This window comes from Anopheles marshallii, chromosome 2 (genome assembly GCF_943734725.1).
Source record: "Anopheles marshallii chromosome 2, idAnoMarsDA_429_01, whole genome shotgun sequence".
In the NCBI taxonomy this organism is placed as follows: domain Eukaryota; kingdom Metazoa; phylum Arthropoda; class Insecta; order Diptera; family Culicidae; genus Anopheles; species Anopheles marshallii.
In genome coordinates this window covers 53,829,401-53,850,776 of record NC_071326.1, presented here as the reverse complement: position 1 = coordinate 53,850,776, position 21,376 = coordinate 53,829,401, and the positions used below count along the sequence as shown (strand labels likewise).

The following is a 21,376-nucleotide window of genomic DNA, read 5'->3' as shown; positions in this document are numbered from 1 at the left end:
AAGGACTTTACGGGCTGGGTCGTCCGGTGCTATTCTCATGACATAACCAGCACATTAAGTCTATAGTGCAGATCGTAGAGCTCGTCGTGTTAGCGGATTCTTCATGGCTATTCTGAAAAGTGTACAATTTGCTCTTTGTATATTCCAAAGGACTTGGAATTATGAGTCATATTCGATAAACTATTATTAGATTATGAGACTATGCCCAATGTTCAACATAATATGTGATACAAATTGAAACGTTCTTTATTTTTCATTAACAGTTACAAAACAGCCATGATGATACCTGTAGCAGTGTTACTTTTCCTCTTGGGTTGGTTCATCATTTGCGTACGCAGTCAATACAGAAAGCCTCCTGGACCATATGGTTTACCGTTTGTCGGTTACTTACCATTCATTAATCCTAGAAAACCATACCAAACATTTGCCCAACTTGGCAAACGCTATGGCCCCATATATGGATTGTGGATGGGACAAGTGTATGCCGTTGTATTAACTGATCCTGCTTTAATTCGCACAGTTTTGGCAAAGGAGGAAGCTACTGGGCGGGCTCCACTGTTTGTTACGCATGGTATAATGGGAGGTTATGGTAAGTGTTTTCGTTTGGAGTATGGTAAACGGAAAAAAAACTAAAATAATATGTGCAAAAAGTATATCATATAGAAATAATATTAATGAACCAGAAATTTCAAGACAGACTTTATTCTTACTGCAACTTGATTTTAGGGATAATTTGTGCTCAAGGCGATTTATGGCGTGATCAGCGCCGATTGTCGATTGAATGGCTGCGTCATCTAGGTATGGTCAAATATGGTGCAACGCGTCTTGCTCTCGAACGCAGAATTATTTCTGGACTCATGGAAATCATTGAGGTAATTTATATATCGTTAATAGTTACTATTTCGCAATATGTAGAATGATGCTTGCGATAACTAGCTTAGTTATAGGTAGAATCAGCTTGGATTTGAAAATTCTGTTTGCATAATATTTTACGAAACTGTAAGAATATTGACAGCAAAGCAAAGCAGGAAACCCAAGGCTTCAACCCATCAGCAATCATTCATCATGGCCTCGGCAATTTGTTAAACGATCTGGTCTTTGGGATTAAATACCAGAAGGACAACGAAACATGGAAATATTTACAACATCTTCAAGAAGAAGGCGTTAAGCATATAGGAGTATCAATGGCCGTAAACTTCATACCAATTTTAAGGTAAAATAATTTCACCTTCTTATTTTTGTTTCTAAATAATATTGAAATGTATGTGTATAATCTCACATTTATTTAGACATTTTCCGTCCACACGCAAGACCATAAATTTTCTTCGGAATGGAAAATGTAAGACGCACACAATTTATGACGCAATAATAGCTGAACAGCGCGACAAAATGCGCACTTCTGATTCAATGCATGGAAAGCAACAAGAATGCATTTTAAATTGCTTCATAAAAGAAGCCGCCAAACGGCAAGAAGCAGGACGCACGGACGCCGCATTTTGCGATGACATACAGCTGCGTCATTTGATGGCAGACCTGTTCGGAGCGGGCGTAGATACAACGTTCACTACGATTCGTTGGGCTTTGCTATACATCGCCCTTTACCCAACGGTTCAGCAGCGTCTTCGAGAAGAGTTAAGACAAAGGCTGCTCGCCAATGAATCACCATCGTTGGACGATGTGGAAGTGTTGCCCTACTTGCGCGCTACCATCGCGGAAGTACAGCGTATTCGTACCGTTGTCCCAGTTGGCATACCACACGGCCTAACAAAAGTAAGAACATTTATCTAAATGTACTATTTTTCCATCGAAACATAATGTTATATCTATAATTGGGTGCTTTGCCTCTTCTTAACCGCAGGAAATTGAGATAGCTGGATTTAAGATACCCGCGAATACGATGATCATGCCATTAATATGGGCAGTACACATGAATCCAACATTCTTCTATACGCCCAACACCTTTAAGCCGGAACGCTTTCTAGATCCAGAAGGACGTTTTACGACACCAAGCTACTTCCTTCCGTTTCAGGTCGGAAAACGTATGTGCTTGGGCGATGAACTAGCCAGAAATATTCTTCATATGTACATTGCTCAAATTGTGCTCCATTACGATTGGTTTAGTATTGCACCAGAGGATGCATGTTCCATCGACTTGACCGGGAACTGTGGCTTAACCCTAACCCCGCCAGATTATCGTATAGTATTCTCGACAGCAACCAAACACTAAACCACATATTTGCACTTGAGTTTAGTATTTTTATTTCACTCGCTTCATTTACTGGCTACATTATTACTAAAAAAATAAGTTCGCGATGCATTGTTTGGAAAACCGCATTATGAGAAGCTCATATATTCTTCACACTTTGCGTCCTAGATCTATTGATCAGCAGTAAAAAAGTAACAACATTGTTATACCACAATTGATTTTTTTTATTTTGTCTTAGGTGGTTTAATTTGCCGCAAAACCAATAAATCAATACATACTTACTTGCTCCCTGGACTCCTTCTAACCCCCTAACATGAAAACTATTTTAAATGTGTTGTGAACGAGCACTATCCAGCGATTTTTTTTATTTAATTTTATGTAGTTTCGAAATTTTCCAACAAAGTGATAGCTAGGCTACTGTTTCGTAATATGGGCTATGTTCTCTTAAACTGATAACTGTTAATAAAACCAACAAAAGTTAATAAAACCATCTTACACATCATATGGCAATCATCTTTAATTATTATTAATCTAGTTATTAGCAGGTTTTACTTGTTCTTAAGTTGGTATTCGCCAGTTGTTTGAAATGCTATTAAATGAATTCTGTATTTGTCTAAACATTCAAAATATATTACGATGAACACATTGTTTTTTTTTTGGGAATAATCCTGTAACACTTATCGTTTATTGTTAATATTCAACTGTTTTTATATCCATTTTTTATAGCGCGATTGATTGTCAACACTAATAACAGCTAGTTTTTGATGATTAGTTTTGTCATGGAACATTCTAATCTCTTATATAGTGATGCAGATGTCGTGCTGCACTACTCATTTAAATATAATTATTCGCGTAAAATTCCTTTGTGTGTGTGTATGTGTGTGTGTACCTTAAATACATATAGTTCTGTCCATTATATTCCCTGTTCTATTCCATTTCGTTCCACATTTCATGTTATTGTTCATGTTGATGTTCACCTTTTTTATTTTCGTAGTGTTTTAACGTCTTTGCTGAGTATTGTATTAGCAAACGACTTATATCGTACCTCTAAATCGTTGCTTTGTAAGCATGTGTGAGGTGTGGTTGAGAATTAAAAATATTATGTTTGCAAATATAAAATAAAATGCAAACATGAAAGAAACAATACAATGCAGAATTGACTAGTGATCGAATATAGACGAACATAACGTTTTAATCATATTGACATGTAAAGATCAGGTTACGTGGTTCCGTTTCTATTTCTATGTCATAGTCGTTTAAGTTATGGTCATGCTTGTCCTTTTATTTGAGCGATAATTTATCATATTTTTATACGCTAGGAACGTACCGTGCTCAGCTAATGATACTCTTTTTGTTCTGATTTGTTAACATGTGGAGGGCGAAAACATATTTATGATCTACGATCGTAGCGGAACTGCGCATTGTCCTGAAATCAAGTCAACCCATGTCAACACATGCCTACCGTACGTATATGTGTCTCCAGTGGACGTGGTATAAGATTGACTCGAAATGCCTGTGGGCTAATAGTGACCCCGATAATGCCCTTTAATCCTGGCATTGGCTCGTCCTCCGGCAATTCAATTGTAAAGGTGTGCATAATTGAAGAAAAAAACAGAAATAGTTCCATGCGCGCCAACACATCCCCAAGACAGCGACGCCGGCCAACTCCAAACGGTATGAAGTAATCGGGTTTGTGGACTTTTCCCTCAGTATCCAAGAACCTGCTAGGGTTAAACTGCTCTGGTTTGTCCCATAGGTTTGGGTCCATGTGAACACTGTTGATGAGTGGCACAACGTATGAACCAGCAGGTATTGTGTAACCATTTATAACAACATCACTGTTTGTAAAAAAAATAAATGAAAAATTAAATAAATATACAAATTATACCATTATTCTTGTAAATTCAATTAATGCAAGAGCTGTACTGAAATCAACATACTGTTTTATTCTAAGGAAACAATATGGTCTATTGATATGTTTGTAAGAGTTTAGAATTAGTGACAAATGAATATTATAACAAATGTAACTCTAACTTGTGGGTTCAACATGTAAATCGTCAACAAATCATTACTTTACCATGGCATGTAAGGTAATAAACAAGTAAGGCTATGCTTACCTCTTTGGAGAGTGTGTAGTAGCTAACGGTACTATGCTGGATATTCTCATAACCTCCAGAATTGTTGTTTCAGTGATCGGCAAATAAGGAACGTCCTCGATCTTAGGAAGTCGACTACGTCCAACCACCTGATCCAACTCATCCTGTACACGCCGCATGGCATCCGGGTGACGGAGCATAAACACATTCAACCACAGTAGCGTTGTTTTAATTGTTTCCATACCGGCAGAAAACAAATCGGCAATCACCTGCATCATCTGAATCTCTAGACAAAATAATAGGTAGAACAAGGCGAAAAGTAAAGAAAACATAAATTAACATCAATCAATATTAGGTGATTCTGCGCAGATTTGTCATAATGCTTACCATGATCTTTGCCCTCAAACAGTTCTCCATCTCGACCTTCTGCTTGTGCTTTTTCGATCTCGGCAAGATAAGCATCAACAATGTCCCGTATGTTTTCATTGTCAAATGTACGCTTATGTTCTTCGATAATTTCACGATAAAAGTCAAACATTTCTTCGCGATTTTTTGCTATTTTGTTTTTTGCGTTGATGTTGCCGGGTAAATATTGAATTTGAGGAATATAATCAATCGTGTGTATTTCACCAAACAGTCTCATTCCTTCTTCTATAAGCCAGTTGAATCGTTTGAACTTTGGATCTTCGATCGAAAAGCGAACGGACATTATGATGTTACAGATTACATTGCTTACCGATACGGATAGATATCGGCTTAGATCGGTGGATTTGTTCTCGACGGAGCTCAACGTAGTTAAGAGTTCTGTTACTTCGGTCTAAAAAAAATCCGCATACGCATCGCAATGAATGAATGAATCAATTTTAATTCGTTCGAAAACACATCGCATGTATAAAATTGCCTGCTCTACCTAAACATACTAGATGTGGTATTTGATTCGTACGTACCATTATTCTATTTTCCATGAGATGCTTCTTATTGCCGAGTACCGTCATGCCGAAATTTCGAAGCTTTTCGTGCAAAAAACGGCGCTGATCTTTCCACAATGGTCCTTCACTGTTGATGATACCTAGGTATAATAAAAAACAATTGCTACAACTGAAAGCTTCCATTATACCAATTTCCATAACCGACCTTAACATGTAGCATTAATGTAAATATTTTTGAAAATGGTACCAATGCACATTTAAATACTATATATGAAATAAAGTTAAGTGTTGATTACGAACAAGAATGCTGGTCATGTAGCATAGCTTTAACAATTCAGCGCTGCTGCTAAATTTAAGTTATAAAAACGATATGACAGTAACAACTTCATCATTTGTGTTCTAGTATTTCTCTAATTGCACTCCTAAAATATTCTGAATTTACTAATGCAATATTTTTTCGCGTATTTTTGTTTATTCTATTTTAATAAATTTACTTTATTCTTAAAGGCTTTAATAATAATATCGCTGTTCGATCTTTCGTATCTAAGACATATGCAAGAAAGATAAATTTTATATTGTTTCTGGTAAACAGCTAGTACAACAAGAAGAGCCGTTTTTGTTCAAATAATAAACACAATAACACACACAAGCAATTGGGTACCATTTGTTACATGTAAAACTTTTTTTATGTTCACGTACCGAATCCTCCTAACGTCTTCAGCAATGGAGAATGGGGGCGGCCAGTAAATTCCTCGGTTTTAAATGCCTCGCGTATAATTTTGTAGTCGCTTATTACTACCGTTAGCTGGGCACCAAGCTTGGCACTGAACAGTGCACCATACTTTTTGGCCAGTTTCATGTACTGAGTATGTTTTTCATGACCGATAAAGGTCAAGTATCCAAAGATTGGCACACCCCACGGACCCGGGGGCAGTTTCTTGATTTGGCTGAGTAAACGGAACAAATATTGCACGAATAATACACAGGACAGCGCACAACAAAACACCAGCAACGTTTTTCGAGCGTTTAATGGATCAAAGAACTCTTTGCGCATCAACCCGACGATATACGAATCGATAAACATTTTCCGCAACAAGCGACACTAGCGAACGTATGAACAATTTGTAGATGTTTATTTTTTGTAGTATAGTTAACACAACACTATAGTTACTATTCATGAACCCAAAATATGGCGGAAGGTGAATTAAACACACTGTGTAGGAAATCTTTATCACATTCAATTTGTATGGAACAGAAATAAATGATATCACTTGATGGCAGCTTTAGCAACGCTATCACATGAAGCCGTAGAAAAAAATCTCATCGCTTCGTACTATCTGCATCTGAAGCTCACAGTAACGACACACACTGCACACAGTAACGATCCAAAGCTTAACTCCCACTCGAATGTACAATTTAAGTGCGCACATGCAAACACTTTGCGTGTAGCACTTAAGATACTAATAGTCGAATTTCAATCATCAAGCAGAGCTGCAAGCGGGACTCTGTACGTTTCCAAACTACAACGATGATAAAAAGCACAACTGTAATGAATGAATCGGTATATCCTTCCACTTTTATAGTTTCTCCTGAGGCCCGAACACAAGATCGCGGTCGTGGAAAAAGTAGGGGAAATCATTCCCCAAGCTGTGTTCCATAGCTTAAGTAAATTACGCGTGCCTTTTACCCTCCTAACACATGCACCTGAATGAGATAAAGATACACTGCTGACGGATTGTGTACGGATTTCTTCGACGCAGCGCTGAACATCTTAAAGCGTTACGAGAACACGTTGTTAAGGGGAAGTAGTTGAGAATTAAACCGGCTTTTATGCTCTCGGTTTATGTTTTTTTGCAGCAAACTAAGAGAAACCTGAGAATGTTGGAGAGTGATAAACTATAAAAAAGGGATAGAGAAAGAAAGTTTGAGAGTTTAAAAAGCCGTTAATTTGTTGTTTTTTTTTTTAGATTTGGATCAAGAAAAATAGAGACTAATTCGATTACTGTGCAAACAGTTTTATTGTTTCGCAATACAATCCACCATAAGCATCGGCATTCAATACCGTATGATTCAGATACCATTTCATCTGGAATATTGCGTATTTATGTTTTCCCAATAATATTACACCCCACTATTATATCTGCAAATAACTGAATGGTAAGTTTATGATGAAAAAACACGTTCGAATTATGGTTCTAACATTTAACAAGTATGTATTTAATATGTATTGTTTTTCAAACATACGACTGACTATTCTACCATTGATAAAAAAATTGTTGTTTTCTCACATTGCCATTATCACATTGTGATTAATGTTTGTTTGTAAAATGTATTGTTAAATTTATATTAAATTGTTGTTTATAAAATTATGTTAGTAAATTTATGTGTAAACCAAGTTCAAAACAACGACGAAAAAGTTGAATACAAATATAAAAAAAATAAAAAATATAAGTTGAAAGATATGAAGGAAAAAATAAATGTTTATTACGATAATAAAATGATTTACGAATTGTGTCAATCATCGAATCAATCACGACTCGATAATACTGTTTTGATTTTCCTTCCTTACTATACTTAAGGCATTCTAAAGTAATTCGTTTGCACATAGAGATTTCCAAGATTGTATATAATATTTGTAGCAACTACATAATCTGAGAGCATAAGATAAATTATCAACTGCCTCCCCTTAAGATTATGCAGGTTTGCATTTTTAAACTCAAATCATGCTACGTTCAAGAAATTTACCTTAGGTCAGCTATATATATTCATCTCAGTCAGGTGCATGCGTTAGGAGCTACGAATAATTACTTAAGTTTTGAGGTGCGTACTGGGGAGCGATTTCCCCTACATTAACACGACCGGGATTGTGTGTTCGGGCTTCGGAAGTAACAAAGAAAACGGGGAAAACATACCGCAGTTCATTCGTCACAGATACAGTCAACCCACACTGGTTGGGTTTATTTTAGTTGGGTTACTCGACAGTAGGCACCTCAATAGTTTGGTCGCATTCGAACCAACGAGGTTGTCATTTTGGTTTTAGCATTGTTAAGGGAAAATGCGGCCATTTCTAGTCGAAGGTATGCCAAAGTGTTTAAATATTTTTCGACTACTTTTGCTCATAAGCCAAATAGATTCGTTTTGCTTCTTACAAAAATGTTCTCGCACTTTAAGTCTATAATATTGATAGTCCAGCACGACCCATCCTATCACGAGAGATCTTCTCGGGAAGCTATTGATGTTAACATTATTGTTAATAACTTAATAAATTATCTTAGTAAAATGAAGTTGTAATATTTTTTAACCGTTCAAATATTTATAATTGTAATACTGACAGGGTGGTATGATGGTAGCGGCGCCGGTCTTCACACGAACGGACCGGACCAAAATCCCGTCCGGACCAATCCTCCGTACGCAGGACTGACTATCCAGCTACGGGTAAATAAAGTGACAGAAAGACAGAAACGACAGGCCCAGTCTTATCGCGTATTTCCGAATCCACCTATAAGAGGAACTGCGTGTCTCGCGACCTGCCTGTACAGTGGAACATCGATTATCCGGGTGTCTGATTATCCGTGTAGTTCGGAAATGACAGTTTCAAAAAAGATTGGACATATACGAGAGAGGAGTATATGTCCAATCTATTTCTCCATTATACATACAGCAAACCCCCGCAGTACGCCATCGCAGATATACGTGAATTCCTAATAGGCTGCTTCATCGCAGCCCAAGATCGCAGTTGAGATTTTATCTGACAACATATTTTGATTGACGCTGACAGTATTTTTGGTGAAACTTATCTCAGCTACAATACACGAATATTTTGACCTGTAATTTTTGGCACTGGGCAATAATTTAAATTTGAGGTCTAACGGATGGTGTTCTTATTATTGTTTTTGCAAACGGTTCTATAAACACGTATGACTTTTCGCTAAAATCAATTCTAAATGAGTATTGAATAAGCGAGCCTATCGAGAAGGCCGCTAACCAGCTAAATTTTGAAATTACTCAGATAGACCCTATTTTGAGCTTTTACTGCTGTGTACTGTTAATATGTGTACAATCTTTTCTCGAGTTACGCGACACTCAAGTTACGTAAATTCGAGATACGCGAATCCCAAAATTTTGACAATTCGTGTAATTTTGTATGTTGAATTGAAATTTGTACTGATCAAATCTCAAATTTTCCCAAAAATACGTTACATTTTGATATTAAACACATTAGTTTTGGTAAAAAATTGTATAAACTAATTGTCGAATTAAACGTAAAAAAATCAATTATAAATGTGCTTCGTAACGTGAAAAGAAGAAATCGATCACTGAATACTAACTTTAAATGATATTATAAACGGAATCCGTTTAACGGAAAAAATCGAGTAACGCGAATTTCTCTGGCACGCATTATTCACATAACTCGGGAAAAGACTGTACCCCTGGGGAATTGGACTTGTTGTTGTTGTTATTTTATAGAAACTTTGAGCTGGGCAAAAGCAGCAGCAAATGTAGCAGTTGCATTCGCCTCTTATCCGGGGGATTGGACCTTGTTGTTTATTGTTTTTATAGAGACTTTGATCTGGGCAGCTTCATTCGCCTCTTCATGGGGATTGGACCGTTTGTTGTTGTTTATAGTTTTTATAGAAACTTTTTATAGAGACTTAGGGTTGTTTATTGTTTTTATAGAGACTTTGAGCTGGGCAGCTTCATTCGCATCTTAGGTGATTGGACCTTAATTTTATTTGAAACTTTTTGCGTACGAATTTCGAAAGAGCATGCTGCTCTAGCGATTGCTGGCCTATGTAGCAACAAAGCTTTCTTCCTATCCTAACGAGGAGCTTTTATTTGGCTGACAGTATGCAATCTGCCTAACTCCCCTGCTGTAAGCGACACCCGTATTACGCTGTTCTCGACTTACGCGGATTTAAAAAATCAACATTTCATGCAAAAATTGCACGCAGAATTTAATTTTTAAATTAGAAATATCAAAACATAAATTACGTTACATTTCATCATTGTAAAAGCTAAATTTCATAACTTTTATTGTAATTCTTGAAATAAACATATACAGGCAATCTCCGATATACACGGTTCCTCTTATGTGCGGATTCGGAGATCTTTGAACTATCTAACTTTGAAGTACAGGCAGTACCCGAGATACGCTATTATAGCGGACCGCTATAATCCGGGAAAAATCCGCGTATCTCGAATTACCGCGTAAGTCGAATCCGGTAGTAGAATCGTTCATACTTCAATGTTAGATAGTTGACTTCCTTGTCTGCACTTAATTTCTTCATTAAAAAAACAGTAAAATAAACTAAAAACAAATGTTTCACAAAGGAAGCTTTTGAAGACCAATTTTATACCTTTTTGCTTAGATGTTGTGTTAGAAACTAACTCAGCAGCCAAATTTGCAAAAACCGCGTATCTCCGATTCCGCGTATAAGAGGAACCGCCACTACTTACACCACTATGATATTTCATACATATTAAGGCTCTATATTATTATTTGAAGAAGTCATAATCGATTGTCTTGATTTAAAATCGCGCTAACACATCATGCCAGTATAATGCTGAAAGAAATATTTGATAATAAAATTAGCTAGCTTAGCTATAAAATAACTAGCAAAACCATACAATGGAATAGGTAATTTTTAAAAAACCGTCTGACGAAAACGTCCATAACATTTTTACTTGAATTGAATTTATTTTACGACAATTGAAGTTAATTTCTATCTATCTCCATAAAAATCTTCCTATTCATTAGGGTTATTATCGATTATCTATTACAAACAGAAAACATGTTTGAGTCAATAAGTTTATGTTTTCATAGACTTAAGACAAAACTTCAAAAGCTTTATTTTGAATTTATTGGCTGTATGCCATTAAATTTATTTTATTTTTATATGTTTTAGAAAGGAATTTGATGTTTTTTTTCATACATTACAGCAAACGTTTTTCAAGACTCAAACATTCCCAGGGGAAAATAGTAAAAATACCGCATAGCGCAGGTAATTGCATACCTTCGGTGGCTTCTCTTTCGCATATGTTTCATTTCAAATATGTTTCTTGCGATATAAGTTAGTGTTAGCACTGCGACCAAAACGAATGGAATCTTGTTTTATAAACATTTCAAATAAAAGGAAAGATCTTAAAGAGATAGTAGGGGGTGATTCGGTGTAAGGTTTTTGAGCCAAAGTAACCGTCGATTAAAACAAAAGGGCTTAAATCAAAGAAACTGTTAGCTGCTACGCATCAATTTCTAGCAGAGGACCGAAATACATTTAACTTTGAGGATCTGATTTTTTAAAGTACGCGAACATAGAATAAGACTGAGATGAATGAATTCTGCTGCTATTGAGGTAGATCACGGTCTAAGCCAGTTTTTTTGTATGCGTTTTGACGTTTCCAGGCTTATCCGCTTACAGCTCGCCATACAAATGGTAAGCCAAGTTAAGCCTAGGAAAGAAGGATTAGATTGGTTTCTCAATGAAAGTACCCAAGTACCCAAAACCCAAACTCGACAAATGTCAAAACAAAGAATTTTGCTAGCTGGTCTGAGCCAGGTTAGGCCATGTTTCCCGTGTGCGAAAAAGGTAAACAAATTTTTTTAACGAAAACAACTAAAAAAAGATTATTTTAATAATCAGACTTGTATATTATTTCATTGCATTGAAATTATAATTAAATTACTAAACTTAAATCGATTTTCCTCAAATTGTAGTTTACAAAAATGACCCCTTGTGTCATTCTTTATGTCAAAATGCTATGTCCTTTACGAATCCGTACAGAATGATACAGCCCGGTACCTGGATGATTTAACAGATACAGGCTTAAAGCTTAACCTTTCTAACTTTTGGGATGATCTACCCCATTGGTTGTCGAATAAGTCACTTCATCCCGCAGGAGAACAAACATCCCGCAATTCATTTTCTAAGTCTCGGCTAAATCTCCAAATTTCGGCTCTATTTTTAATATTCGAGGGAATTACTCTGTACGTCAGAATTAGAGATGAGCATAATGGATGATCAGAATGAATGAATGAATTGAATCTTATTAGTGAGTGTGTTAAATTGAATCATGACAAAGAGTTGTTTTAACTCGTTTTTGATACAAATTGCTCGCATAGTTACTAATGTTGTCCTTTTACATGCCCATAAAAAGCAATACGGCATAAACGTTCTGCATGCCTAAAACCCTGTAAAAATATCCATATATAGGTGAGTTGGTTGCATTGAGCAACATCCTTAACACGACATATCACAACACTCTGTGCAACACATCTTCGAAAGTCATCAGTTATAACACTTCGTATCAACTCTATCAACTCATGCATGTGTGGGTGAGTCATTACACTCGTGGGTGAGTTGTTTAACACATAGATGAGTACAAAGAATCGGTTGCTATTTAACGAGCAATTTCAGCAATTTAAATTGGTTTTTGTTGTTAGAATGTTGTTAGAATACAAAGGTATTAGAACAGGAATCGGTACGTCTTATGGGAAATAGAACTATCATTAGCAAAAATAATAAAATAAGAAAGGTATTATTTTACATCGTATGGCATTGTTTTTCCGTTTAAAAACTTCAATTGGAATTTGAAAAATAAAAATTAACGTTTCTTTTCGATGATGTGCAATAAAATTTCTGTTATTTTCATTAATTTTGTTTTCTTGGTACTTATCTAATTTTACATAGTTTCTTAATAACCATTGCCAACAAAACGATTGAATTACAATTGAAACCCAACAACAAATGAAACAAAAATATTTCTCTACTGTTGTGAACAAATTCGGAAAATTAATCCCCCTCCCCCCTCCCCCTGCATCGAGTAATGACTCTTGCAAGAATCATGTGAAGAGTTGACTCTCGTATGCAATTCACTCACTCTGAGTTGAATCTTGAAAATGAGTTGATATTCCCATCTCTGGCCAGAATAAACAAGTTGAACGTGGTGGAGTTTACAGCTACAGTCTTTCCCCGAGTTACGCGAATAATGCGTGACAGAAAAATTCGCGTAACTCGGATTCCCTTCAGAATATCGTTTATGATTAGTTTTCAGTGATCGATTTCTTCTTTTCACGTTACGAAGCATATTAGTAATTGATATTACTACGTTTATTTCGACAATTGGAGTAAATTTTTACCAAAATTAATGTTTTCAATGTCAAAATGTAACGTATTTTTGGAAAAAAATTGAAATTTGGCAACTACAAATTTCAATTCCACGTACAAAATTGCACGAATTGTCAAAATTTTGGGATTCGCGTATATCGAATTCGCGTAGCTCAGGAAAAGATTGTACCGCATTCAAGGTGAATTCCGAAGTGTCTTTGCCATCGAATTGGTTCGATCATTATGTTTTTAAGGCATTCACATTGCATTGCAGGCATTTACATGCATTGTAGCTGAGCGTAACCTTCTACGATCGAGGCTCCGAAAGAAAATACGATAACATGCTGAACACTCGAGATCGCCTCCGTTCATGTATATCAGGTATTAACCAGCGCCGGTAGAACGCACCGACTGCAGATGAGGTTGGTGGTGTGTTTGTTTATGACGATACCAACGGTAGTACGGAATACACGAGATATTGTGCTACAACATCGTGCTACAAAATCCTTAAGGATAGTGTATGAGACCAACCAGATGAAGGATGCACTACAGTACTCGTTCTTGTTTCCACGGGGTTAAGCAATACCCGGGAGTTATCCTTGGACCATCATTGCAAGCTGACGCATGGGGGAACAGTAGACGCAATGGGCGTTGTTCGTGTGTTGGACAAAACAAATCTGTTTATCACCATGACCTGTAATCCCAAATGTCCGGAAATTACACGAAGTTTCCTCCCTCATTCTCCATAAAGGAAGTATATTTCAGTACGGATTGCTATACAGATTGAGCGAGTTACTAAGTTGTGGACTTCGATTCCTTTATTTATTTATTACTTAGTTTATTGTAATATATTGTATAGCCTAATGAGTATACAACATTTATTTAAATTTAATAACAATAATTTATGTTCCGTAAAACCGGGGAAGTGCGCATAGCTTTGTAATGTGAGTGTATTACTTTGCATTTATTTATGAAAACCCCGTTATACTTTTTTTAACGCCACAAGGTAACACGTGCTGTTTATTTATTTATTTATTAAAAATCAATATTTTTTGCCTCATTTCAAGAGCTTTGAGTGTCCCCCTACCCAAGGTAAGGCCTCAATGTCTCCAACAGTAAAGTTCTGACGAACCACCCTAACGATCGAAGTTCTTCCGTCCGATCGTACAATATTATCGTACAGCCAACACCCCGGAAAATGTGACGCGAGTGTACCTCGCTACCCGTTGATAAGAAAAGTGCAGGTAAGCACGTTTACAGTGACGCGAGTGTACCTTATTACCCACTGGTAAGAAATGTGCGGGAAGAACGTTTACACCCCAAATAGCCAAAATGTTCGAAATCGTACTGTAACGCTGCTTGCAGGTTGCTTAACTAAACGCACGCGGTACTCAATTGCTTGGTTGCTTAGTGGTTTGCGATGGAACTATGTGGTTTGTCAAAAAGCACGCGGCACTCAATGGAACTTGCAACTGTTTAGGGCTTGTTAATGGTTACTTAGTGGTTCGCAATGGAATTCTGTAGGTTGTTGATTACACGTTTGTTGACACGGTACTCGGTGGAGCTTGCAACTGTTTAGGGCTTGTTGTTGGTCGCTTAGTGGTTCGCGAAGGAACTCTGCGGTTTGTTGAGAAGCATTCGGCACTCGGTGGAACTTTGTTTACAAGTTGATAGCGCTTCTGGCAATTTCCGGATTCGCAAAACGACGCTATCCGTTTCGGGAAGTTATAAATTAAAATAAAGGCTTTTAACCCCAGTGCAGGTAAAAACAATAGGAAACGTTCTGCATATAATTATTAATACCCAAGAGGACAACATTAAAATTATATTGAAGGTTAGTAGCAATACACAAAAGCTTGTTTATATGTGTTATGATTCCAATTTACTTTTTACAGACTGCTGCCATGAACGGATCATCAATTTGTGCTCGGAAAACTTTATACAAGGCAATCATCAATCAATCCTTAGTTGCGTCCGATCTTTGGCATTATGAGCTCCGGTTAATGTAGCTTGTTAAGCAGCGTTACGCAACGCGCCGATGCTAGGTTTACGGTGCGGCAACATACGGCTTCATGTACTTTGGAGGACGAGGTTTCTCCTTATGTGCTACAGTCATCTTATCCTTCCGATCGCGAGGTTGTCGGTTCCGGCAAATGTGGTTTGTAGTTCGTGGTGCAATCTCCTACGCAATTAAGGCTCACAAACACCGCCAAAGTTAGTTCGTGGTATCCGGCGGTCAAAGGTGGCAACAAGTGGCATTCGTGTTAGGTTTGTGTTTTTTGTGTTATAAACTAATAAAATGTCTATCTACCGTTATTTAAAAATATATATACATATATAATTATATTGAAATAATTAAACCACAAATATCAACAATTCCACCATGTAATCGAGCATTAATTTTTTGGCATTTTGTATAAGGGGTTTAAGGGCTCTTTTCATATTACTGGACATGTAGAGATTTCTTCTAATTATTTTTTCTCGGGCGTCCCCGGCAATGATAACAACCATAGATTGGGGAAAATTGTGAGAAAGAATCGATTCAAAGAAGTGAATTGAAACGAATGTACTGGTTAACGACAGGCCGTATCACTCAGTCGCCGACCGAATAATCGCAGAAAATATAAGGTGAGAATAGAGAAGAAGAAACTTATTCTGGAAGAAGAAACTCAAGTACCAGCAAAAGAATATGATCTTCAATCGCAAGTTTTTCACAACGATCGAAACGACAGATTAGATAATACCTTCTCCACTATTATGAAGAAAATACAATTTCTCACTAACGAAAGTGTTCATGCAAATCTCGAAATCAACAATCGATTGGATAGGCTAAAAAACGCAGTATGTACTATTTCAGCCGAACTTGATATACTAACGGAAAAAACAATAGTTCCCACAACTTTGCGCCGTATGAAAAACAACATAGGTTTCGATATGATTACCAATGAACAAGAATTAAGCATATTTGAAAGTAATTTGGATGATAGTAAATATCATAGTAAGAAATTTCTGCTTGGTTGGAAGACAACATTTTTCAAAACACTCCAGAGAACAGAATTATCGAAATTTTAGATTTGCTTTTTTGTAAACAATTTTAACCTAAATGCAGTTGGACAGGTCAGGTAAGGGTGAGTAGTAAGTAGTAAGAATTCATGGTAGCACGAACGATACTTTCATTACAAAAAAAGATATAGCGCGGTTCTTTATGCAAAAATTGAAAAATACGGCAAAACGAGCTCCAACTAATGGTTTGCGTAAAAGTACAAAAATTTATTTAACGCATATTTTTAGAATTTAACTTTATACTACATGAAACATGCTACATGAAAATTACAATGTCATTTGATTATTTTAACGTATGTGTTACATGAATAAAAACAAATACTCCATATTTTTTAGTTTCTATGGCTATCATCTTACATTTAATAAATGTGAACTGTATTACCTTTTCTGTGCTTGAGATTGCAGAGATGTTTCCTACATACACATTCAAGGCAGATGATTGAATTGGAATAATTGGATAATTAAAAAAGTTCCACTGCACCTGAATTTTTCTACCATAAAATGTATGTGTATGAGGAATTCATTTTAGAAAACTATGCAACTTTGTTATGTTTAATCAAAATCCAACCATCACGGTAATTGTCTTGCATTTTAAAATTTATGCTATTAGCATCTAGCATTTGCTCTTCGTAGTAATGAAAATCTTCAAGATCAATTCAAATCAATTCAAGATCAATCAAAGATCAATCGAGTCTATTTATGAGCTGTTGTACATCCTGTCGCTTGCTTCGCAGTATTTTTTCAAATGCTGTAACTTATCTTCAAAGGGGTATGTTGAAAGTGTATTTAAGGGACCAAAAAAAAACAAAATACTTCGTTATAAACATGAAACAAATTATGCACATTACTATGCAAAAATTGCTCCCCATATATGTTGCTGTATTGGGTTCCGAATTCATTTAACATTGTATTTGCTACGTGCCAAAATTTTTGATGATAACAGAGTTATTGAACAAAAAAGTAATAAAAAATGTGTATATGTGTCCCGGGATAAAATATCTTTGAGAACCACGATTCCAGCATAATGCAGAAATGAACTAAATTCTGAACCCTTCCCATATTTGAGCATGTTAAGGCTTCGGAAGGGCCTATGAATCTCCGATGTTGTATATGTCGTAATTTTTCAGATATTTGCATAATTTCTGAAGCAGTTAGCATGGAATACAATCCTAATGTGCCATCTCTCCAACCTATCAGCAATCTTCGCATTACTTCTAAAACAATTAGATGCAGGCGATCTGCAACAGTTATATCTCTAATGATATCGAGAAATGGTATTTCTAACAGTGGACTTGTCAAGTTTTAGTGTTTCCCATAGGTTTTTTTGTTTTTGCTAAAATTGGAATCTGTACGCTTTGCATGATTCACGCCTTTAAATATAACTGAATGGGACTCATGATGATATTCACCCAAATACGTACATTTCAAACAGTCATGTGCTGCATTATAATTTGCAACTCCTAAAATAAAAGCATGTTTATGTATTTTAAATTGAGTTTTTCATTTTTAGTTCACTTACCTTATATTAATGCTCTAGCAGGTGAATCGGCTATTATTGCCCGGAATATTATAGAAATTTTGCTGCCTATTACATGTGTTATGTTAACTTTTTTCAACAGCATGCTACTTGATTGATGAGACTGGTTGGTCGATAAAGCCCAAAATTTTAGGCAATCCTCCATATTAATTTCTTTCTGTTGTGGCTCCTTCATGTTCATTTTCTGAATCAGAACTTTTCAAAGATTGATAATTTGTATCTGGTCACAGGTTGATGGGGACTCTGGAACATAATTTTTAATCTTGTATTTAATCAGTATGTTGATTGTAACGAACCTGGAGTGTCGAATAACTGGTGCTCAACTGAATTACTTATATTTTGAATAACTCTCGTTTAATTTTATCGCGCCTACGATAGATTTTGCCCGGTTTTTTTATGTGCTATGAATACATTTTATTCATGTGTACAATTTTCCGAAACAGATAGAGTTGTTTTTCTATCTGACATAGGACAATTCAGCCAAGTTCCACCGGGGGCCGTATTTTTTTAACTTGCCATAAAGTTCCATAGGGAACCCCAAACCGACTACAAACAAGCGCCAACCAGATGCAAGTTCCATCGAGCGGCGCGTGCTTTTTGACAAACCGCATAGCTCCATCGCGAACCACTAAGCAACCAATAACAAGCCCTGTAATCCCATTGAGGACGCGTGCGGATTAAATGGCCACAAGGGTCACACAAGGTTCGATTTTTAGTTAAGCAACCTGCAAGCAGCGTCACAGTACGATTTCGAACTTTTTGGCTATTTGGGTTAGGCCACATAGAATATTCACAAAAATATAGAAAAGGATTCTAAGTCTTATAGCAGCTTTTAAAAGGTATTTGAGATACAAATTTACTGGTCAATTCGTTGCAATTATTTAAGCTTTTCTTGATAGATTTGCATAAGTGTTCAAGAGCTTTTTTCCACGGACTACCAGTCTTCTGTGTTCATATTGAGAAAAAAAAACACAGCCGCGCAACCAGGTGTCGGGAGACGCAGGATTTTGTGGATGCTAGTCACATTGATCACGATGCGAAACCAAATAGGCAAAATGTGCAATCCGGCAATAAATATTTATAGACAACTTTTATATGGAAGACGGGGTCAAACCGTAAGCGACAATCTTTACTTCATCACTATGCAATGGTAAAAATACTTCAGGGTATTTGTATTTGGTGATTGCAGAAAATTAACCGTCCATATATGGATTTTTGACAGGATGGGGCAATTTGGAATAGAACGAATTGAAAAAATACAGACCCCGAACCAGTGGCGGATCTAAAGGTGGGGGCAGTAGGCAGCTGCCTAGGGCCTCGTCGTGTAGGAGAAAAGCTATTTAGTAGGAAAAGCCTCCAACTTTAAATTTCATCATGATCACACTCCGCCCCTGGAAGACTATTTTTTTCAATTAAGGGCCCTAACTATCATTCCACCCAGGCCTCTCATCGTGCAATTACAGCTAGCTGTCTTCCAAGGTATGCTAGCCAGCGTACATGTCATTTTGGTCTCAAACAAATCGTGGGAAGCTCCCAAAGTACCTGGTAGCGTACCCAGCCCCATGGTAAATGACATGTACGTTGGCAAACGTACCTGGGAAGACCGCTAGGTGTAGATGCACGGTAAGGGCATGCACGCCACTGCCTCGTACACAGGACTGACTATCCAGCTACGTCTAAAGAAAGCCAATGGCAGAGGTTGTTGTGCCGACAAAGATAAAGAAGAATACCTATCACTGGAAAGGCATGACTCAAATGCACTGTCCTCCGAAGTCCTAATTGTCCGAAGACGGGCAATTGTGAAGCAGTGGCTCCATTTTGACTGAGGTATAGGCAATCTTCGTCTATCAAAATCTTCCATCCAGTTTTTCAAATTGAGGAAAATATATCGTCCATAGCTGCTTTACAACTTTGCTTGACAGCATCGAGACAATCCGCACGGCACCAGCAAACATTACATGTTACACGTTCCCGCACATAACACGGCCATAATGCTGGCCTCTCACAGCCATAATCCGCCGTTTTAAAGATCATGCGTTTCAATTCGATTTCACATGTCACTAGATGTCACTCGTTAATTCATCTCATGGTTCAAGGTTTGAAAATTGGCGTGTGGAAGTGTGGAATGGAATAGCCATGATAAAATGGTATACATTACACATGGAGGTCATAGGCCAGGCATAAGTTGGGCGCAAATTGGATGTGTAGTACATTTTCCAACACATTTACTTCTTAATTTGGCAAGGTTCAGGACCAATCAATCACCAAGAAAAAATATTTATAACACGACCAAATGGCTGACGAAAGGCTATGTCTGACGTGAACCATCCATCTACAATAGATTTTTTTTGTATTAAGATCAAGATGGGAACTAGCCACATGTAGTGAACAAAAAGTGGATCGAGCCCAGTTGTCAAATCTGAGGTCATTGCTCTTTTTAAAAGTCCTATGCTCGAGTTTTTTTCTGACCAACCTCACGGTAACCAAAGTGCTCTCATAAGCATTCCATAAGCATTGAAATGTGTCACTAATCCAACAGCATCGGAGGATACACTCTTGTGCCAACAATATAACAACACAGTCGAACCAATAGTATATGAAGAAGTGAAATAGTCAAATGAATCAATTTTCTTAGATACGCCATGATATTCTATTTTGCTGAAGCCAGGTTAAATGCGCTGCTTACGGTTAAGCTACTTAACGTTTGGCATCATTAATCGTCACTTTATCGTTTTATGTTCGGTATAATATAAATCTATATTCTCACGTAAATGAGATTCCATTTTAGTTACTTTTATTGACCACTTGCCGTCTTTCATTTCGTTTTATTCTAATTTTTGTTTTTGTATTTCTATTGCAGTAGGTATGAGTATGCATGTTTCGTTTGTGATGACTGTTGGTTATAACAGTTGAGCATTTTATGGCATCAAGCAATATCAGAAACACAAATGTACTTCCTATTTAGTACTCTAAGCATTACTTGACGTAATCCACGCATATGTTTTCCTATATAATGCTTTTTATTTGCCTATGTTTCATTTCCATTCTGTATATGCGCACTGCTACGTACTTTTATTCTGTTTTGCTCACATTGATGCTTCCGTTAAACACATCACGTTTGTATTCCACATGGCCGATTGATGGCCACACATTCATCTTTGTCTGGGTTGTTTTTTTTTTTAATACTTAATAAATTAATGTATAAACTCATAACAGTATTCTATGATGGACAAAAATTTGAATACCGAAAATTAAACGAAAAATTGATAACATACTTTTTGAATGTTCCATTTTTGTTATAGGAAACTAATTTGGGTAATTCATATTAATAAGAAGAAAAGCTTTTCAAATTATGAGATTTTTCTAAGGATTGAACATGGTCGTTATTTGTTATTACTAAATGTATTACATAATTATAATATATATTTTCGAGTTTTTGC

At 36.6% G+C, this 21,376-nt stretch overlaps 2 protein-coding genes across 2 annotated transcripts; one reads left to right on the top strand and one right to left on the bottom strand.

Annotated features, from left to right (window-relative positions):
* The first annotated feature begins 276 nt into the window (after window positions 1-276).
* On the top strand, window positions 277-2,227 carry LOC128710154 (cytochrome P450 306a1). Its single transcript, XM_053805195.1, has 5 exons — window positions 277-589; window positions 727-872; window positions 1,005-1,213; window positions 1,290-1,770; window positions 1,859-2,227. Exons 1-5 carry the CDS (start codon window positions 277-279, stop codon window positions 2,225-2,227), a joined length of 1,518 nt encoding a protein of 505 aa, XP_053661170.1.
* A 1,426-nt stretch (window positions 2,228-3,653) lies between these two features.
* On the bottom strand, window positions 3,654-6,315 carry LOC128719814 (cytochrome P450 18a1). The gene is made up of 5 exons (XM_053813452.1): window positions 5,931-6,315; window positions 5,250-5,371; window positions 4,690-5,119; window positions 4,324-4,588; window positions 3,654-4,044 (listed from the first exon to the last, which is right to left on the bottom strand). The coding sequence occupies exons 1-5, from the start codon at window positions 6,313-6,315 to the stop codon at window positions 3,654-3,656; spliced, it is 1,593 nt and encodes a 530-aa protein (XP_053669427.1).
* Between the last annotated feature and the right edge of the window lie 15,061 nt (window positions 6,316-21,376).